Raw genomic sequence first — 21790 nt, 5'->3', positions numbered from 1 at the left:
GATCTTATGGGATTCTTCGAGGTTTCTGAGTGTGCCATGGTTCGAAGGGGGATCGCAGGGCAACAAAGACCGCATCGTACTCAAGGGGGCGTCCAAGTGAAGCAGAGCAATGTATTTGTTTGACCTAGGAAACAACATGATCCCAGAGATGTTATCGCCCCTCATTTCCTCACCAGATAGCGCGGAACAGTAGAATCAAAATGCCAGGTGTTTTTGTGGCAGTTGCTGTGAATGCACTGAGCTTGACGACTCGCCACTCTCCTCTGCCTCCAGCTGTGCCCGCGACCGCCGTGCCGCTGCTGGTGGCGCTCGGCCTGCTGGTGGCTCCCGCCGCAGCCAGCCTCAGCACCCGCTACGACGAGGCTGCTGGCCGCGTCCAGATTCTCTCCCACAAAGGTGAGTGGCAGGCGACCGCTGCCGCGCGGCTCGCTGATATCAGCTGTAACAGAGTCGCGACTCTGTACTCGCAGCGTAACCAAACGACACGATCTGTGCTGACACCCAGCGATTACTTCAGGTAAACGTATGAGGGAGACCAACCAGTACCTATGAAAATAATACTTTCTACTGTCTTGAGTTTATTGTTTCAGCGACAGAAAATATTGAGATAACGGTCTGTTCGCACTTATTCGACTTAATCAAACCACACTTCGTGGAAAATGATTGCAAGGTGGTATCAATACAGGGAAATGTCCGTCTGTAATTGAAGGAAACAAAGAACGTACTGCCAAAAGCAGATCAGCTTATATTTACTTATTATATTAACTCCAGCAAGAAGCTTCCATTAGAATTATTCCCACTGACAGCTGCCCCTTCTTAATATACTACGTGGTTTCACAGTATTTTCTTGTCTGCAAAATGACTAAATCCAGCAAAGGGACAATACATGATGATGTCTATTCCCAGTCTCTGAATTATATAGCTATGAAATTTTTTTCAGGTACTGGAAAATTAACAAGTAGCCTTATGTGTCATACGTGTGAATGTAGGTTCACTTTCTAAAATCCTCAGATGACTGATATTTATAATAGCCAAGTCCACAGTACATCAAGATTTTTTCCTTACTAAAAAGTGCACAGTTTTCATTTTGTATCAGTTTCATTTCTCCTGTCTAAACATATTGTACCATGGGTTTAGGCTAATTTAAATCTCAAAACCGGTTTTCTGAAAGAAGTATAAAATCTACTTCGATTGCACAGTTCTTTACTTCCGCCTAATCCATAACAATATAAACTTTCTGATAGTAAATCAGTGGAATTTGTCTTGAAAATTTTGTTTGTTTTCGTAATTACATATTCGCATACGTCATGTCAGTACTTTCCTTACTGCAGGTGAACAAAATCTAACCTCCCGCTATTGTGAACTAACTTGATATTAATGTTTAATATGTGTTCCAGCATAAATTTTATTATCAGTATCTCTCAGTTTCTTCCATTTTCAGCGTATCAGCTAAGCAAAATAATTGATATTATCGGCAGCAACATGTCTAACTACGCCTAACGACATTTTGATGTCAGATTCACTGCATGGTGTCTCCTCACTTATTGAAAGTGGTATAAATCCATAATGTGAATAACGAAGAGCCACATCATACGCACGTAAATACTGCTGTTATTATGTTAGAAATTGTGTGCGAGAATGTGGGCTAGAGTAACTCACCAATCTGCTTTCTCACTAATATTCTAAAAATAAGGGTCTATTTCTGAAGGCACTGTTTGGTTACTGACTTGTTGCAGATGGCAGCGAAGTGGAAATCGGCTACATCCCAATCAGCAGCGAGCAGCGCTCACATGCGCCACGTCATGTGAGAGGCACTAATGGAGAATCCTTCTACTTTGGAGACCATAAAATCGCCTTCCGGCGCCAAGGACGAGAAGGTCGTTGCCTCGGTGTCCGGCAGTGGGTCAGCACACCCCAGACGGTGCTCACCAGTTGTCAGAACCACTTGACCAGCCACATCTATGGCGGGATCGAGAAGAGAGAGCAAAAGTTTCTCATCGAGGATACCAAGTACGAGAACTTCCCGTACATTACAGACCAAAGCATACAAGCTGGCATTGCCGTGCGCTACTGGCTTTTCTCCGACGGCAGATTCGTCTACGTTCATTCGAACGTCCCTCTTTTCATCAACCAGAATACAAACCAGTCAGTAAATGCTATCTGCTTTACTGCTGAGAACAAGTCTCCCTACCCAGCCGATCGAGCCGACAACCTGCTGGAGTGGGACCTGTGTTCATTCGAGGACGCCAGGGAGGCCCACGAGTTTGCTGTCCAAAACTACCTAGGCAAGCCGACTGCAATCCCAGACGACTCCATGGTGCTGAGTCCCGTTTGGGCTACCTTGGTCCGATACGGCAAAAACACCACTGAGGAGTCGGTGCGGAAACTCGCCAACGAGGTGATTGCCCATGGTTTCAACAAGAGCCACATCGAAATTGATCAAAAGTGGGAGACCTGTTACGGAAGCCAGACGTTTGACACCACCAAGTTTCCCGACATAAAGAAGCTCACTGACGATCTTCACGATCTGGGGTTCCGTGTAGTGCTGTGGAATCATCCCTTTGTAAACAAAGGCTGTGAGCCGTATTACTCCGAGGCACTGGAGAAAGGCTACTTCGTGACCAACGCGAATGGTAAAACCGAGACCAAGTTTCAGAATGAAGTTGCTGGCGCTGTCGACTTCACCAATCCTGATGCAGTATCCTGGTGGACGAACCGACTCTTGGTGAGTATATAAGCAAACGTATGTAGTTGTTATGCAAGCGGGCTCTACTAGAACGTATTGCTCTACATTACTGGAGTCTTTGAATTCGAGTCTTTTAAACTGCAAGGGCAGTTCAGTTGAGATCAGTGGTGTTCTGGGACAAATACTGTGTGTCCTTTGTACTTCCCAGTCCTAAGTTCGGTTTCCATGATGTTATTCGATATCTGATTCACGATCATCCTTGTTCCCATGCACAGTTTTGGTGAGCTGAGATTTCTGAGTAGTATGATCGGAAACCCAGTTTTAAGTCGAAGGCAGTGTAATGGCACTCGTGGCATTTGGAAAAGAGTATAGAAATACTGTAAGGAAGTTCACATTTTCTTCAACTTTTACCACCGTGTAGTTCGATTTGTATATTCTCTCTTCACCGGGAATATTTTTTTTTTTAATCTTAAAGTTGATAACGTCCACAATATTATTTTTAGTTACCAAATAGCACATTCGTGAACCATATTATGTTAAATTTGGTCGATGAGTGCGTCCTCAACAGTGGCAATGTTGCAGAAATCACTGTTGAGTTCAATGAGGCCGGTCGCCTAATTAGAAAGATATATATTCAGTCACTGTACCACTTTGCTGACATTTCACTGTTTGTTTTCGTTAACTCACTGCACTACTTTCTGGCAATTCATATTTCTCCAGTCCGTTCATTCCATTGTTCTTCATTTTCTCTGCTTCTCACGTTACTTATCGTCGTTCGTTGGGAACTTAAATGTGCTTGGCGCTCTTCGTCTGTTTCGTTTCTTCATTGTTCTTTTTTTTCTCGCCGTTTAGCCTCACAACTGGTAAGATCTCCTTTTCTTCGAAGTTTGGACACTGCCTAATATATAAATGCAATAAACTTTTTATTGACAACTGCAGTAAGTATAATTACACACTTTTCACATTTTCTTTTCCATTTATATTCGGTTACCGTATCATTTTAACTACTCACGCTTCACTGTGTGTTTTTATTCACACACTACACTACTTTTTCGGTTCCTAACTTTGTAACTAATAAGAAATTGATATTCGGAGTAGCCCCAACAGTGGTAAATTCAGGGACTCACCAAAAAGCCTTCGAATAGCCCACAATCTTCCAGGACATTGCACAACACTCGAGAGTGTTCTGGAATGTTCAGGGATGTTTCCGAACATTCTGGAATCTTCCAAAATGTTCCAGACTATTCCCGAACATTTCAGAACATTCCGGTTCATTACGGAACATCCTGGAACATCGCCGCAAGAGGTTCTGACCCACTGCGCATTCTCATGGGGATATCATATAAGACAAGATCACAGACATCTGTATTTCGACAGAGCTAACGACGTCAGCTGCCTTTTTCCCTCTCCTGTACAAATTTTAGCTTTGACCATTGAGTTACCTCATTGTCCATTTGCGCCTACTGTCGGAACCTCCCCCGAAATACTGAGATTTACTGCCGTTTTCTCGAAAAAAGTGGTGTCTGGTCTGACATGTTTATAAATGGATACGGAGCCCTTCTGGTCTCATGCCAAGTGACTTTCAATTTTAGGGCTTCGTAAAGGAGACAGCATGCGTTCGACCTCAGCCGAATTGTATGCCGCCTGTTGGCATAAATATATAATAATGTATATGGTGTCTACTCATATTATGTAGTATATCTGTGAGGTTCATTACTATGATACCCTTAGTGCAGATACTCAATAGGATCTGAGCCTCTCGCAGGAATGCAAGAAGCTGTGTATCAGGTAAATGGACAGGGTTGCTAGTCAGTAGTGTGCGATAAGTTGAGAATGTTGATCGATCGTAGAGCATGCTCGGATAGCCGGAGCGATTAAAGCGACAGATTGCCTAAGGTCGTAAATCCAGATTCGAGGCGCGGTCCGGCACAAATATTCAACGGTTGCCATTGAGTTATCTCCATGTCCAGTGGCTCCTGACGTCTGCACGTCCTTCGTACTGAGGTTCAGATTTAGCAACAGATCGTGGAGATTACACTGTGGACCAAAGGAAACGTCTGAAATGGGCAGGTGAATTACTTTCCTTGTTACACTTGGGAAGGGTGTCTCCAGATCTAGATACGCCATAATCCATTTAACAGCTGCTCGTTCGTGAATAGAACTGCTTCATGCCTTATACCTTCCCAGACGGCGATGGCATTCCTCCTGTATGCTTGTGTAACATATTCAGTACCACACTGTAGTGACCTGAGGCGCATGGTACAGAACTCACGCTAAGGGGGGTAGGACGTTAAACGGGCCGACTTGGAGCAGGATAGGCACCACAGGACATTTTAATTTCCACTGTCTATACTTTTACAAGTAAATTCATAAAACTTTGTCAGCATGGCCAGGAATGATTCAGGATTCATACTCGTAGCAGCGGAAGTTCAAAAACATAACAAAATAATTATTTTTACATGTGAAATTTCATCATTTTTTCACTTACTATTGGCTGCATTTGTTGCTGTAGGTACACTATTCTTCATAAGTAAGAGAGACTGTTCGATGAGTTTTGCACAGCATACAAACCATACTTACAGATGTGTGAAACTCTAGAATCTATTTAATTTATGAAAAAATGAATGAGCTGTTACGTTTTAAACTTTATGTTTAGAAAAAATCCAATTTTATAGTTAATTATCTCAATTTCTACCACAGTTTTTGATAGATTGGGAAAATTCTAGTGTTTCATACATCTGTAAGTATGGTTTGTATGCTGTGCAAAATTCATCAAAGAAACTTGTGAAGAAAAATGTACCTACAGCAACAAATGCAGCCAACAGTAAGTGAAAAAATGATGAAATTTCATAGCTAACAAAAATCTGTTTTGTTATGTTTTTGCACTTTCACTGCTATGAGTGCGAATCCTGAATCCTTCCTGGTCATGCTGACAAAGTTTTATGAATTTATTTGTAAAAGTGTAGACAGTATAAAATAAAATGTCCTGTGGTGCCTCTCCTGCTCCAAGTCGGCCGGTTTGACGTCCTACCCCCCTTAATGTATTGGCCACAAGATTCGCCTGATCTGCTGGATCACTTCTGTGGCGCTAACGGGTGTCTCTTCCTCGTCCGCCAACCACAGATCCTTAATTGTAGGGCACTGAATGCAGAGATCTGGTGGCACGAACCTCTCGAAACCTACTATGGAGGTATCGAATGTACGACAGGAGCTGTATTGGGCTCTAAAGAAGGACCAACACGATGTTAGGTAAGTCAGCTTTTTCCGTTTTGTCTCCTAATATATTGGTTCTTCACTGTTCCCAGGCGCTTCGCAACGAGACTGGTATCGACGGATTCGAGTTCACCGCTGGGGAGGTGGACTACCTGCCGCAGCCGGCCAACATAGAGCCCAAGGAGGTCAGCCCGATAGCCTACTCTGACGCATTCGCGCAGACGATCGCCCAGTTCGGCTCCATGGTGTCGATACAGACGGGTGTGGAGAGCCAGAAGCTGCCCAACTTCTTCCTCATGGACATCGTGCTAAACGCCTGGTCGGGCCACGGCGGCTACGACACGCTCATTCCCAAGCTGCTGCAGATCAACCTGGTCGGACATCCCTTCGTGCTGCCGGAAATGATCGGCGGTTCAGTTCAGAACGGCAAGCCGGCATCCAGCGAACTGTACCTGCGTTGGCTGGAAGCCACAGTCTTCATGCCTGTTGTGAAATTTTCCTACACGCCGTGGGACTACGACAACGAGGTGCGTTCACACCTAATACAAGATGTATTCATCTGTTTCCTCTATTAGTAATAGCCCGCTAAACAGCTAATTCCTTGCTTGCGATTGGACACCCCTGTGGATTGTTCTCGAATTACAATTTAAATAGATAACGTGTCACGTTGACATGCGAGGCATCGAGTGACTCGGGACCAATTGCAGGCTTCATCCATCTATTTGGACGCTACTAATGTACTTAAGGCTGTCACCTTCGCAGTTGTGAATTACATTCAGTATCTTTTATTTTTGACTGCAGACTGCAGAAGAAACGACTAGGTTAAGGAAAGGCAAAGCGACGATATAGTTTTTGTAGATATGGAGAGAGCTTTTCACAATATCGACTGGACTACGCTCTTCGAAATTCTGAACGTATTACGGGTGAAATACAGGGAGCGAAACAGAAACCAGACGGCCGTTATAAGACTCGAGGGGCATGAACTTTAAGTAATGATTCGTAATGGTGTACATTCGACTAGTACATCGAGCCAGCAGTAAAGGAAAACAATGAAAAATTTGGAAAATAAATTAAAGTTCAGGAAGACGAAACAAAAACTTTGAGGTTTATAGACCATATTGTAATTCTGACAGAGACAGCAAAGGACATGGAAGAGCAGTTGAAAGGAATGGACAGCGTTTCGAAATAAAGATATAAGATGAACATCTACAACAGCAAAGCAAGGGATATAGAATGTAGACGAATTAAATCATGTGATGCTGCGGGAAGTATATTAGGGAACGGGAAATTAACAATAGTAGATGAGTCTTGCGATTTGGGCAGTAAAATAGCATGACGGATCAAGTAGAGAGAGGATATAAAATGCAAACTATCCATAGACGGAAAAGCATTTCTGAAAAACATCGACAGTTATTTTAAGTGTTAGGATATCTTTCCTGAAGGTATTTGTCTTGAGTGTAACCTTGTACGGAAGTGAAACGCGAAAGATAAACAGTTCAGACAAGAAGAGAACAGAAGCGTTGAAATGTGATGCTACTGAAGGGGCCTGAAGATAATATGAGTAGATAATGTAACCTACGTAAAGAGGTACTGATCTGAATAGTGGAGAAAGTAAATTTATGGCATACCTTGATTAATGGAAGTGGTCGATTGAGAGGACACATTTGGAGACATATAGAAACCACCAATTTAGTACTTGAGCGAATTGTGGGGCAAGAATTGTAGAGGAAGACCTGGAGATGGACACAGTAAGCAGTTGATTCTGGAAGTTTTCGTGCTGGAGTTGCAAATTTGGTAAAACGAAACTAATGGGAAAGGCAGGAGGTGTGTATTATTTGGCTAAGTAACCGGAGTTGAAAATTTCTGTACACTTGATGCCGTCTGCAAACGTCAAAAAATTGTACAGACTGCCAGTTACGCTGGCGGCCCGCAGGTGTGACAATTTCGGCTAGTCTACAAGAGAAAAGCGGTGTTGTGGATAGCCCAATAAACTGTGTTCTCTTCTGACTGCGGTGATACTGCGTCGCGTATGGAAATGGTATTGTTAGCACCTAGGCGTTATTCTCTTTGAGCCAACTTGAGAAGATGTAGCCATTCCTCATGTCAGACTAGTTTCATTGGTCTCTTCAGAGAAGTGTCACTCTTACTGAAGATTTTACAGATATCTAAATTTCAAATGAGAATATAAAAATCGAGCGAGACTTCTCGTTAGCTCCAGAGTACTTCCTAAGGTTTACTTCCAGCAGGTAGACACTTTACGGAAGGCTGTCACTAGCGACCGTGTTGCAGACGCTGGAGATCGCCCGCAACTTGACTGACCTGCACGCCAAGTACGCGCCGCGCATCCTGGAGCTGATGCAGAAGGCGGTGGAGGACGGCACGCCGGTCAACCTGCCCATCTGGTGGCTCGACCCCACAGACTCCACGGCACAGACCATCGACTCAGGTACCAGCGCAGACTTTCTCTGTCCCACTAGTGTGTGTTATCTGCCTTCCTGCATTCTAAAGTACTCACCACGTTTGCGTGACAGATTTGTTTGTCATACTTTCACAATAAATGTACATCACCTACAAGCAAATGTAACGCATTATACATCTAAATTCAGTCAAACTGTGAATCTCTCTATAGCCGGGGTGATTAGGCAAGCGTCTTCCCAGATCTAAGATAAAATTCTGTGAATTACGAAGTGTTTTAAATCTGATTTGCAAGGCGCTGTTGTCATCTACTGCACATTAGACTTCTGTTGGCTGATATCTTAGTTTCTGTTTGGTCTCTCTCTCAGCAGATTATTCTCTTTCTTCTGCAGTGATATGAACAAAGTTGACCATTTCACAGTTCTTGGAGGAGAAAACTTGATCATCCCTTTAACACTTAAAATTAATCTTAATGTCCTGGTGGTATTGCTATTTTTAGGCGAGAAAAAGCAACTGACTGCTGTAAGAAAATTTCAGATTCGAATTGAGCGTTAAACATTTCCTAGTCTCAAAACAGACTGTTACCAAGTGCCAGGACCGGCAGTTTTTACGAATGGGAGGAGCTCACCACTTTAGTAGGCACAACATTTGAGATAATGTCCTGTCTATAGATCAGTGTTTCTACTATGAATCAGCTAAAGGGTCTTTCTTGCCTATTTTTCCTTGGAGACATTAGTCTTGTCACTCTCCTGTACCAAACTTTCCATCTCGAGTCATCAGCCTGTTACTCTCCTGTGCGAATCCCTTCATCTCAGAGTAGCAATGAAGAGCTAAGTCCTAATTGATTTTCTAGGTCTATTCCTACTTCTGTCTTGGTTTTTAACCTCTACAGCTCCCTCTGGCGCAATGGAAGCTATTCCTGCATGTCTTAAAGATGGCGTGTCATACTGCCCCTTCTTCTTGTCAGTGTTTTCCATATACTCCTTTCCTCACTGATTCTGCGGAAAACCCTCTCATTCCTTACGTTACAATTCCTCCTGTTTCAACACTCTTCTGTAGCACCCTATCGCTAATGCTTCGCTTCCTTTCTGTTCAGCGTTTCCCACTGTCCGTACTTCGCTTCCATACAGTGCAGTACTCCAAACGTACTTTGTCACAAATTTCTTCGTCAAATTAAGACCTATGTGTAATACTTCTAGTAGATTTCTCTACGCCATGAATGCCATTTTGCCCAATGCTAGTCTTTTTTTTTTCATGACATCCTTGCTCTACCACCACGGTTTATGTTGCTGCCCAGCCTGCAAGATTCACTCACTTCGTCTACTACGTGATCTCAACTTCTGATATTAAGTTCCTCGCTGATCTCATTTCTGCTGCATCGCATTACTTTCGCCTTTCTTCGATTTACTCTCAGTCCACATTCCGCCGCTGACACATGCATTACCCACAAAGAACAACGTGGAGTATAGAGAGGATACTAATAACACAAATGCATGAAATGCATATGGACAGAATATAGTTACACTCTTCACCCTGCTCTAAACTCCTGTATTAGAAATTGATTCTTATTCATCTTGTTTGGCGGCTGTACTTTTTCTGGGTCAGGACACGAATTCAGTTTGTGACACCCCGATATGTGCAACGAATATAAGCATCCAGGGTCACACAAGTTGTTTCATTTAGACGGTATCACTCATATTATTTCAGTTCCCTTTCGTCATGCTCATTCTACAGGTATTTTCCGTAGATGGCTCCAACAGACAACACTAAAGAACATCAGTTGGTATATTCCCTTCCTAAAGACAGTTTAAAAAGGTTCGTGTTCGTCGACGACACAATAAAACAACGGAACTTTTAATATCAGCCTTAATATCAGTGGAGACAGTAACTCTACAGCACTAGTTCGAAGCAAACAATTCATGCCATATTCTCACAATCACTTCTTTAATCCATTTTCACATATGCAAAAATGTGTTGGTAGCTCCATAAGTAGACACTGGTGTTCGTACAATGACTAATACACTTGTGTGTAAGCTCCAGCTGGATATCAATGTGGTGTCAAAAGTAGAAACATAATAGAGTTTAGCTCTGAATATTTTGCAGACCTAAGAACTAATGTATTGGTCTACACTCCAATTTCTCTCATTCCCTTTACAGATACTGCAGTTCTTTTATTTATTTCCGAGTACATTGTCTCCTGATAGATTATTGTTGCTGAAAATAACATTCAGATTCTGCTGAACTTTGAATGGCACAATTACAGCATTTGGGACAAAGTAATTGTCGTGTAAATGTTATGTATTTGTAGAGATTTACAAGTACAGGTACATTCTGTTAAATGCAACCAGCTACTCTGTACGATTAAGCAAGAGTTTGGGAAACTCTAGCATTTCGAAAGAAATTTACAACAAACCTCATTATCTTTTATTTCCACACATTATCTGATTATCTAGTGAAGGGGTTAAGTATCTGGCCCTTTTTAATTTTTATTGTGGAAATGTACGACATGTAATTGTGTATAGAAATCGCGCATCTGTTACTATTGATGAAAGTAACTATTTTCTTTGAAAAATACCAGTGCAACGGCATATATTTTGTGGTACCTACATAAATTAAACAGCAGAGTTTTAATACAATCGAGGATGCATTTGCTATTTAAAAACAGCACTCTTCCTTCTTGTTTACAAGTTTATACTAGATGACGTAAAATATCAACAACATTAACCAATGTGCAGATAAAGATATTAAAGATTATGATTTTACAAGTCGCTTCACTTGTGTTAGTGTAAACCACCGCACATACTTCATGTCTCTTCTTCTTGAGGTGATCTACCGAAGATGATAAATGAAGGTGTGACTGAATAAGTGTTTGTCAAACAAATGAGTCTGCTAAGTATATTAAGAGAGACAAGTCAGAATGAATAACTAGATATTCCTCAGCCGTGTATCAACTAGCAGAAAAAACTATTTTAAACACTATCCTAAATTTTTACGTCTTGTCCTTGGCTCATGTTACACGCTAAATATTGTTTCCGGAAAATGTAGCACACCTATCTGGCATATATTTGTTCCACGTCTTTCCTTTTGAGAGGACTTTAAAGTGGAAGTTACTAATTGGTGAATTTGGTATATTAATGCAATATAGTCCGTGAGAGGTTTCGGGAAACTCTCACAGGACATAAACATGGGTTATTATTATTTTTAATTCATTAAGAAAAATTTTCTAATCATTATTTTCTCACTTGTGTATTTCCCTACAAGTTACAATACGCAGCAATTATTTGCACAGTATGAGTGGCAAGCTGTTTCCTTTCTGTGCAGAGTTCCTTCTGGGCGAAGATATCCTTGTGGCGCCGGTGATCTACCACAAAAACACCGACCGAGACATCTACCTGCCCAAGGGCACCTGGAGGGACGAGGTGGACCCCGAGCACCCCACCATAGAGGGCCCCACCTGGCTCCGCGACTACCCGGCGCCTCTCAACACGCTGCCCTACTTCACCAGGGTCACCTCCTCATAGCCGTCACCGTCTGAATCCCCGATATCATCTTAGATATGAAGGCAATGTTTGGATAATAACAACCACAGCCTTTTAAGAAAGTCACGTCGAAGCATTACAGCTGGAAAATTATATAATGGCAAATTTTAAATACATGCATTAGTTGCAGACTATGTTGTACACTCTTTTAGTCTCACTCCTTTGTTTTACATATCCTCTTAATGTGTACAGACACTTCTCACGTTGAACAAACGTTTTCGACGTATGGATTGCTTACGTCAAGAAGTAACACATGTACTGTAGCAAAATTAAATTCTATTAAGAGAATGTACGATTTCAACGATGAACACTGCTCCAAAGAGTGCATGGAAAAGTGAGGATATGCCTCGCAACTGAAATACACGGAGAAAGTGACAACATATGACAAGATAGCTGAAATGATATACGAACTTTACCTGAAATAATACTACATTAGTATCTGAAGACTTGTCTCGAAGCTCAGTAACGCAAGCTGCTAGCAGCACCATTACAAAACTAACCTTCTTGTGTAGGTCCGTGCAGTCACCATAAATGCTTTGGATTCTCATCAATTCCTTTAAGAGACAGTTGGGAAACAATATTTTGTTAAAATATGTTAGAGGCAAATGCCTGGAAAACCACACTCTAAGACATTAACAAAAGTTTATAATTTATTGATATTGCACATTTGTACCTGTGTCTGGGATACTTAATGAAACATTTCGTCTTCACTATAATGTTCCCTTAAAATTGCCTTGTATCCCGATACGAGAATTGTATATTTGAAATCACAGTATTTAATGACATCCTCAGTTACTTGGTTGCTCCGTTTAGAAATTTAAAGTTGCTCAGATTCGTCAGTAGTATTTTCTACGCGTAATTTTTGCCCTTCACAGTATCCTGTGGGTGATGTTGAGAGGGGAAAATTGCCTACAAGGATGGAAGAAATCAAATGGATGATTACTGGGAAATTTCGTCTATGCATCATTCACTATCTGCTCCCAAATACATAACAGATTTGATAACAACTTACAAAATTTCAGGTTTCTGTAAGAAAATCATTACCCCCTTCAAGCTGTAAAGTGTACTCTTGATGATACTTCGCTACAGTCGCAGGTTCGAATCCGGTCTCGGGCATGGATGTGTGTGATGTCCTTAGGTTAGTTAGGTTTAAGCAGTTCTAAGTTCCAGGGAACTGATGACCTCAGATGTTAAGTCCCATAGTGCTCAAAGCCATTATTTGTGATACTTTTTACAGAACGTGCTAGAATAGGTTCTGGCGTACGAGGGAAAACCGAGTGAGCTGTCGCAATGGTTGTCACAATGGACTCGTAATCGGGACGAATGCAGTTCAAACCTGCATCCAGCCATCCATATTTACGTTTTCTTTAATTTCCCTTAACCGCTCCAGACAAATCCCGGGATGGTTCCTCTAACACGCCACACAAACTCGGAATGTGTCAAGGATAGGGAATGAAATCGTGTTCCGTCTCTAATGACCTCAGATCGATGGGACGTTGAACTCAATCTTCGTTCCTTCTTTCACAGGCAATAGATATTATTACTTACTTGTGTGTCGTGTAAGACATTTACATCGGAAGCTCACACACGTAATGACTCGTTTCGAAATGTTTGTGGTACAACGCTAACTGCTGATTGCCAGAAACATCTACTCTTAGTAAAGCACCGTGGCATCCAACGTTTTTATTTGTCCTCTTTGTGAAAATTTCATTCTAAAACATTATGGGCGAGCATATAAAATTACCAGTGAGCTAGCTACTTGCAAATTCAAGCATTACACACTGCAACAACCACAGGTGCTAAATTAATAGTAATAATAATACGAGTTATTTAGACACAGGCACTGACACACAATGTGTAGAAGTACTTAGGAAGTTACAAGTAACAGAGTCGCCTCCAGATCTTGTAGCGGAAAAGCAACAGTGATAACAGCAAGTCCGTTCGGAGATTGAGTCACGATGATAAACACGTCGGGGTAGAAGTTATTTGAGTAGAATGAGATAGTCCCACCACTCAGGATAGCAGACATGGTCATATCACACAGGCAATTTCCCTTGTGGAACGCTTTCCGCTGGTAGTTCTATACTATCTTTTCGATACATCGTACTGTGATCCGTCTGTGCCACACCTCATGACAAGAGCCATGGCGTAGAGGTGCGCCAGTGAGCAACCCTGCATAGACAAACACTTTCCTCCATAGAATTCTTACATGGCACAACCATTCTCAACTAGTGCGCACAAACTCACCTATTGGCTGTCGAATAGCCAACAGATTCGGATATTTAGTTTGGTGTCTGGATATCAAGCTGTCCAAGTGTACCTCTTTATCGGACGTTGGTTGTGTGCAGTTTAATTCCTAGGGCTCAGTCCTCTTCTGACACAGCCGTATTCTTGTAGTTGCCATAAATTCGGATCCCCTTTCACCTTTTGTTTCCTACAGGTAATATAACACAAGATAAAATAATCAGAGGTAATAGCTATCCGTCTGAAATAGGATAGGATGTACACGTTTACAATGGTAGTAACATATAAAATGTATGTTGCATAAAAATCTTAACATATAACTTAAGTAGTGTAATTTCGACAGCCCAAACCGACTCTGAATTGTTGTCAGATTTCTAATGACGCCATTGGTGACATCATAAGGTAACGTTGAAAAATTCCCCCTCACTCCTGACTTATGTCATCACACTCCAGTGTGTATAAAGTGGCAAATTCAGAAACTGGCTGGAAACTAAAAGTAATATATGTATTATAGTAGGTTTTCCCCCATTTCTCTTACGACACAGTTCGCTTAGCTACGAGCCCAATTGCCCCTAGTGTAAATTGGCGGGAAATTGCTAATCATTCCTCTCTACTCGTAAAACGCACACTGCACTGTGCAGCCAGAGACGCCAACTCTCCCAGTCTGATACGAGGCAGCAGTGATTTCATGCTGCACGCCAAAAAATATTTCGAAATGCAGCAGGGATACGTCACCACAGTCCGTGCACCGGATGCGCAGCCGCTGAAGGCTATATATCTCCGTAGAAGGATGCCTGAAACTATTTGAGCCTGAACTATACTCGCCATTAATAGAAGCATTATATTTACTTGAAACTCTTCAATCCAATCATATATCCGTTCTGATATTGCGTATTTTATTCATGTGACGACAGCGCTGACCAGAAGCGACCCTCTGTCATCCTAGATACCAGTATCTACTACCTTCACGATCTCATGGACGAACAGTCATCGTTTACTGAATGATGGCGATATTCCGTCCCCAAAAAGGACATAATAAGAGAGCATAAGAGTGTTCAAAAGTTGACACCAAAGTTGACTCACGTACGATATAGGTGTAAAACCGTATACATCAGCACGATGACAGTTCCCAAAAATGGAAATAATTCCCAAAAATGGGAATGACTTCTTAATGGAATTCTGGTCAACTTTTTGCACACAATACTGTGGAGACTATGCGCTACAGTATAGTTTGGTGGGTTTATGGATACCAAGTGCTAACATAATTACCAACACATGAAGGTTCAGCAGTTGAGATTTCTCAAATCATTCCGAGAAAATCGCAGCAGGATGAAACAACATTATCGCTGAGTCAAGAAACATAGATATGCTACTGTCCTTTTGTCTGTAGTGTGTGGAATGATCCTGCGGCATTCCAGTACTGTCCCAACTTCTGAAGACTTTACTCGACGATCATTTAACTGATGGCACACACTGCTTTATACTGTATGCTACACCTCACACGTCTCAATGTATGTGAACGATTTCGCATATAGGAGTGCACCACTATACGGCTGTTCGGCGATGATGCTGTTATGTGGAGTCTAGTTCCTTGGCTGACAGTCGTAAGGAGTTGAGGAAAAGCAACGTTAAAATTTATTCTGGGTTAAAGAAAGATCGAAACTTAAATGTATGATAACGCCTATAACAGAGAAAGAGCCTTACAATATTCAAGTCTGGATTAACGGAGAACATCGTGCAAGTATTTCGGCGTTATACTATTCAGCATTGCTAACACTTGTTTTAAGAATCCTGAAAGGAGGTATTTATGTGGAAGAGCCGTGGAGGTAATTTAAGGTTTCAGACAGTCTGTACAGCGATAAGGCAGAGATTTTTGATCCATATTTTATACTGTAACACATGTCCAAGCGCAAATGTGTAGTCTGATCGTCATTTATTCATTATGAACTGAAGATTGCACCAGTAGAATTTGCAAATAGATAGAAATTTAGCCAGACAGGAGGTGAATAAGTTGGGAGAATGGGCAACGACAAGATGGTGGTGGGATGTTCCCAATATGGATGGTAAAATCCCACCTAACATTAACAATAGTGACTGCCATATTGAACAGTGAAATTACAACATAGACAACAGAATTAACAATAATTCAGTGTAAACTAGAAGCGGTGAGAACAGCCAGAACCCTAATGGCGTGGTTATACAGGAGGTGACAGAAAATAGTCAAAATTTCCCCATGCCTAGTTGTTCTCACGTCCATGAATTTAAAAATGCTTTTTGGTGTATAGAGACTAGCAGACTCTTGGAGAAGAACAATTCGCGGAAAAGGAAGAACGTGTAAGCAACATGCCTACCTGCATACTACACCGAGCAGGAAATACAATTTCTGCTGAACGTGAATAGCCAAGTCAACACACTATCAGAAGACACTTGGGACAGAAAGCAGAATCAGTGTAAGTGTATTTATTTTCCAGTAACTAATGTGCAGGTGGTGGGTCATACAGGAAATAAGAAGAAAAAGTCGAGGAAGAGTTTATATTAACTTTTAAAATTTCGGGAACAGTTTTAAACATTCATTGTTGGTAGTATCAGGAATTAGTCTACGTGTTTTACTGGGTATGGACTGTTTCGTAACCCACTATTGCTTAAAATCTATACACTACAAACTCGAGTCAATATCTCGAAAGAGTCACCACGAAAACCACCTAACTCTTAGCAACAAATGGCAACAGTGCAGTAACCACTGGGAGTGTTATACGTGAACAGCAGTACATCACTGACGTAAGCGGATAATACGCTCATACGATAAATTCAATTAATACATACTATAATACAGATCTACTACTGCTCCTTCAACATTATACATCAACCACAAATAATTATTGGGCCCACAGAATTCTACTTCCCACACTTACCTACTCAAAACCAATACTTCAGTGTAATTCACTGCCAGTGACCAGTGAACCTACATGAAAATAATCGCTCATTGATTTGTCATGAGGGACAACTAGCAAACACGTCAGTTAACAATAGGTACTTCTTAGAACTCGACTAACCAAAACAGTAAGCCTGGTCAGCAAAATGTCTGCCCCCACCAGACGTCGATTGTACTGACCCTGACCTGTTTTCTCCAGATGAACTAACTTCTATAATGGATTAAACTAGACTGCTTACCTCACTTCCGTAAAAGCTATTCGGAACCATATACAGGGTGAGTCACCTAACGTTACCGCTGGATATATTTCGTAAACCACATCAAATACTGACGAATCGATTCCACAGACCGAACGTGAGGAGAGGGGCTAGTGTAACTGGTTAATACAAACCATAAAAAAATGCACGGAAGTATGTTTTTTATCACAAACCTATTTTTTAAAAATGAAACCACGTTAGTTTTGTTAACACATCTGAACATATAAACAAATACGTAATCAGTGCCGTTTGTTGCATTGTAAAATGTTAATTACGTCCGTAGATATTGTAACCTGTAGTTGACGCTTGAAACCTCCGACGTTCAGTTGCATGTTGTAACAAACACGGGCCACGGTCGGCAAGCAGCATCTGCAGGGACATGTTTACGATGACGACCGTGTTTACGAGTGTGGCTGTAGTGCACTGTTGTGGTTTGGTCTAGCTGTCGCAGTGTCCGCATGTAGCACTTGCTGCTATTGTTATTCTGCATTCGTCTCCGCACGCAGACCAACTGTAGTACACCGTGTTACCAGACGTCTGTGATAGTGTAGTGTTGTAGGAACTGTGACCATGGTGTATTCGATCTCTGAAAAGTCGGAGATGATACTCATCTATGGCGAGTGTCGACGAAATGCAGCTGAAGCCTGCAGGGTGTATGCAGAACGGTACCCGGACAGAGAGCATCCAACGTGCCGCACATTGTTAAACATCTACGGCCAACTTTATGCAACAGGTATGGTCGTAGCACGCAAACGGGTCCGCAACAGGCCCGTCACAGGAGAAGTGGGTGCAGTTGGTGTGTTAGCTACTGTTGCCATGAACCCACACATGAGCACACGGGACATTGCGAGAGCCGGTGGACTGAGTCAAAGTAGTGTCATGCGCATACTGCATCGTCACCGCTTTCACCCGTTTCATGTGTCGCTACATCAGCAATTACGTGGTGATGACTTTCATCATCGAGTGCAATTCTGTCAATGGGCATTAACAGAGAATGCGTTGCAGTTCTACCTGTTTACCGATAAAGCGGGTTTCACAAACCACGGGGAAGTGAATCTACGGAACATGCCTTACTGGTCCGTGGACAATCCTCGCTGGCTCAGACAGGTAGAGCGACAGCGACCGTGGACTGTAAATGTATGGTGCGGAATCATTGGCGACCACCTCATTGGACCTCACTTCATTGCAGGGGCCCAAACAGCTGCAACATACATCACGTTTCTACAGAATGATCTGCCAACGTTGCTCGAAAATGTCCCACTGGAAACGCGTCGACGTATGTGGTATTAGCATGATGGTGCACCTGCACAATCCGCAATTAACACTAGGCTGACCCTTCACAGGATGTAAGACGAGCGTTTCATAGGACGTGGAGGACGCATAAATTGGCCAGCCCGTTCTACTGAACCTTACCCTCTGGACTTCTTTCTGTGGGGTACGTTAAAGGAGAACGTGTACCGTGATGTGCCTACAACCCCAGAGGATATGAAACAACGTATTGTGGCAGCCTGCGGCGACATTACACCAGATGTACAGCGGCGTGTACGACATTCATTACGCCAGAGATTGCAATTGTGTGCAGCAAATGATGGCCACCACATTGAACATCTATTGGCCTAACATGTCGGGACACACTCTATTCCACACCGTAATTGGAAACAGATACCACGTGTGTACGTGTATCTCACCCCTCATGGTAATGTACATGTGCGTCAGTGAAAAAGACCAATAAAAAGGTGTTAGCATGTGGACGTAATGTGCTGTTCCAGTCTCTCCTGTACCTAAGGTCCATCACCGGTCCCTTTGGATCCCTACGTAATTCGGTGCTCTCCGATACACACGATCGAACAGCGGAGGAGTGGTACTCAAGCGTCAACTTTAGGTTACAATATCTCCGGATGTAATTAACATTTTACAATGCAACAAACGGCACTGATTACGTATTTGTTTACATGTTCAGATGTGCTAACAAAACTAACGGGGGTCCATTTAAAAAAACGGAGGTTTGTGTTAAAAAACATACTTCCGTGCATTTTTTTATGGTTTGTATTAACCAATTACACTAGCCCCTCTCCTCACGTTCGGTCTGTGGAATCGATTCGTCAGTATTTGATGTGGTTTACGAAGTATATCCAGCGGTAATGTTAGGTGACTCACCCTGTATTTGAATAAACAAATAGGGTCACTTCCAGTCTTTACAATAGTTTCGCTGTTGGTGTTTGCCTGCTGTAAATCCGAGCGATCTCCGAATGGTCCGTGGTGTTATCGCTGATTGCTGCGATAACCAGTGGCTGCCTCACTGCTACGACGTGCGTCGGCATTCTCGTGACTTCATGTGAACTGTGTATCAACAAAATATTTGCAACAAATACATACACTATGTAATCAAAAGTATCCGGACATCTCAAAAACATACGTTTTTCATATTAGGTACACTGTGCTGCCACCCATCGCCAGGTACTCCATATCAGCGATCTCAGTAGGCATTAGACATCCTGATAGAGAAGAAAGGGGCCGTCCGCGAAACTCACGGACTTCGAACGTGGTCAGCTGGTTGGCTGTCACATGTGTCGTACGTCTGTTTGCGACATTTCCACACTCATCCGTAGGTCCACTGTTTCCGATGTGGTAGTGAAGTGGAAACATGAAAGGGCACGTACAGCACAAAATCGTACAGGCCGACCTCGTCTGTTGACTGACAGAAACCGCCGACAGTTGAAGAGGGTCGTAATATGTATTAGACAGACATCTATCCAGGCCATCACACAGGAATTCTAAACTGCATCAGGGTCCACTGCAAGTACTATGACAGTTAGGTGGAAGGTGATAAAACTTGGATTTCATGGTCAAGCGGCTGCTCGTAATCCACACATCACACAGGTAAATGCCAAACGAGGCCTCGCTTGATGTATGGAGCTTAAACATTGGACGATTGAACAGTGGAAATAAGTTGTGTGGAGTGATGAATCATAGTACACGATGTGGCTATCCGATGGAAGGGTGTGGGTATGGCTAATGCCCGGTGACCGTCATCTGTCAGCCTGTGTACAGCCAACAGTAAAATTCGGAGGGGGTGGTGTTATAGTGTCGTTGTGTATTTTTTATGTAGGGGGCTTGCACCCCTCGTTGTTTTGTAAGGCACTATCACAGTACAGGCCTACATTGATGTTTTAAGCACCTTCTTGCTTCCCACTGTTGAAGAGCAATTCGTGGATGGCGATTACAACTTTCAACACGTTCGAGCACTTGTTCATAATGCACGGCCTGTGACAATAACGTCTCCAAACTGAAGTGTGAGAGTGTGACGTTAGGTTTACATTATTTCACGGCTAATCAGTGTTCCACAATTCGAATTCCTTCTATTATTAGCTTTTCTTTTTTTCTTTGTTCTTTTTTTTGTCGCTAAATTATCTGGAGCGATCAAGTCTAATAGACACAAGACTGATCATTTTAAGGTGGGATTGTCGCTCAATTTTATGTTCCTTTTTTTTTTAGAAGGACGCTAATTCCAAGGTCCACTCGGATCCGAAATGTATGCAAGTGGCTAATTAATACTATAGCCCCAAGCCTTAACTTTGTTAACTCTAATGACGAAACTCCGAAGAGACCCTGTGTCCATACTCGGATAGTATTACCAACCCATACAGGAAGAGAATTGCTAAAGCTTGCCAAATTGCTCTTAATTGTAGTAACATCACATCATCATTACCTAATTAATTCCGTATATAAATATCACCCATCCCTTTTTATAACAAAAAATACAATAAAGTACAACAGAAATTTTTTACAACACAGTACAATAACTCTAATGTTAGCGGACCCAAGAGTGGGGCCCCGTCTAGTAAGCGCCAGGGAAGGAGGAGGCGGAGGAGTAAGAACCTCGTTAAAAAACCCTGGCTCCATCAGGCGACGCACAGTAGTACCCTGTGGAGACCCTGCCTCGGGCTACGTGGTAAAACTGGCTAACGGTCTCGAAGGTGGAAGATTAAGTCTCATTTACTTCCCAATGGTGGGCAGAACAGAAGAGCCTAGTGGAAAGAACCACAGAAAAAAAATCAAATTTCGGACTAACAGTCCGATCTTATCTTGAAATCTAATTCTTTACTTTGTGTCTTAAATAATTCCGATTGCGGTATGAAAAGTCTACAAAATAAATGCACCACCCCAGGTGGTAACGTGAAAAAGAAATCCACCACTGCGTCATGCAGTGCAGTGAGAAAACGGTTCTGGGGAGGCCCAATAGCTGAATCGGAGAAACCATAGAATCCTCCTACAAAAAAATTCAAAAAAAAGTTTTTCCTAGGCACTTTAAATGCAAATTCTCTACTCAAAGCTGGTAAACAAAAAGCTCTAGAAACACTTTCAGAGAAATGCAAAATTCAATTTTTAATAGTTCCAGCAACAAGGTTCCTATATGAAAATATAGTAGAATCTTCAGAGGCAAATAAGCAATCAAAATTATCAATCAAGTGCCATGATGGGGTACACCTTTCTATGTTTATAA

The 21790-nt window shown here is 42.2% G+C and overlaps 1 protein-coding gene across 1 annotated transcript; it reads left to right on the top strand.

The window, feature by feature from the left end:
- The first annotated feature begins 200 nt into the window (after positions 1-200).
- LOC124805466 (myogenesis-regulating glycosidase-like) lies at positions 201-11835 on the top strand. Its single transcript, XM_047266029.1, has 5 exons — positions 201-396; positions 1737-2725; positions 5992-6426; positions 8189-8345; positions 11636-11835. The coding sequence occupies exons 1-5, from the start codon at positions 201-203 to the stop codon at positions 11833-11835; spliced, it is 1977 nt and encodes a 658-aa protein (XP_047121985.1).
- Positions 11836-21790: the final 9955 nt, after the last annotated feature.

The sequence above is a fragment of the Schistocerca piceifrons genome, chromosome 7 (assembly GCF_021461385.2).
Source record: "Schistocerca piceifrons isolate TAMUIC-IGC-003096 chromosome 7, iqSchPice1.1, whole genome shotgun sequence".
Lineage (NCBI taxonomy): Eukaryota > Metazoa > Arthropoda > Insecta > Orthoptera > Acrididae > Schistocerca > Schistocerca piceifrons.
This window is presented reverse-complemented; position numbering and strand designations above follow the sequence as displayed.

Excerpts from the sequence above, each read along its gene's own strand:
- LOC124805466 (XM_047266029.1), top strand. The coding sequence starts at position 201 with ATGCCAGGTGTTTTTGTGGCAGTTGCTGTGAATGCACTGAGCTTGACG. Across the intron at positions 2,726-5,991 it reads GGTGGACGAACCGACTCTTG|GCGCTTCGCAACGAGACTGG; the intron begins GTGAGTATATAA and ends CACTGTTCCCAG. Across the intron at positions 6,427-8,188 it reads CGTGGGACTACGACAACGAG|ACGCTGGAGATCGCCCGCAA; the intron begins GTGCGTTCACAC and ends ACCGTGTTGCAG.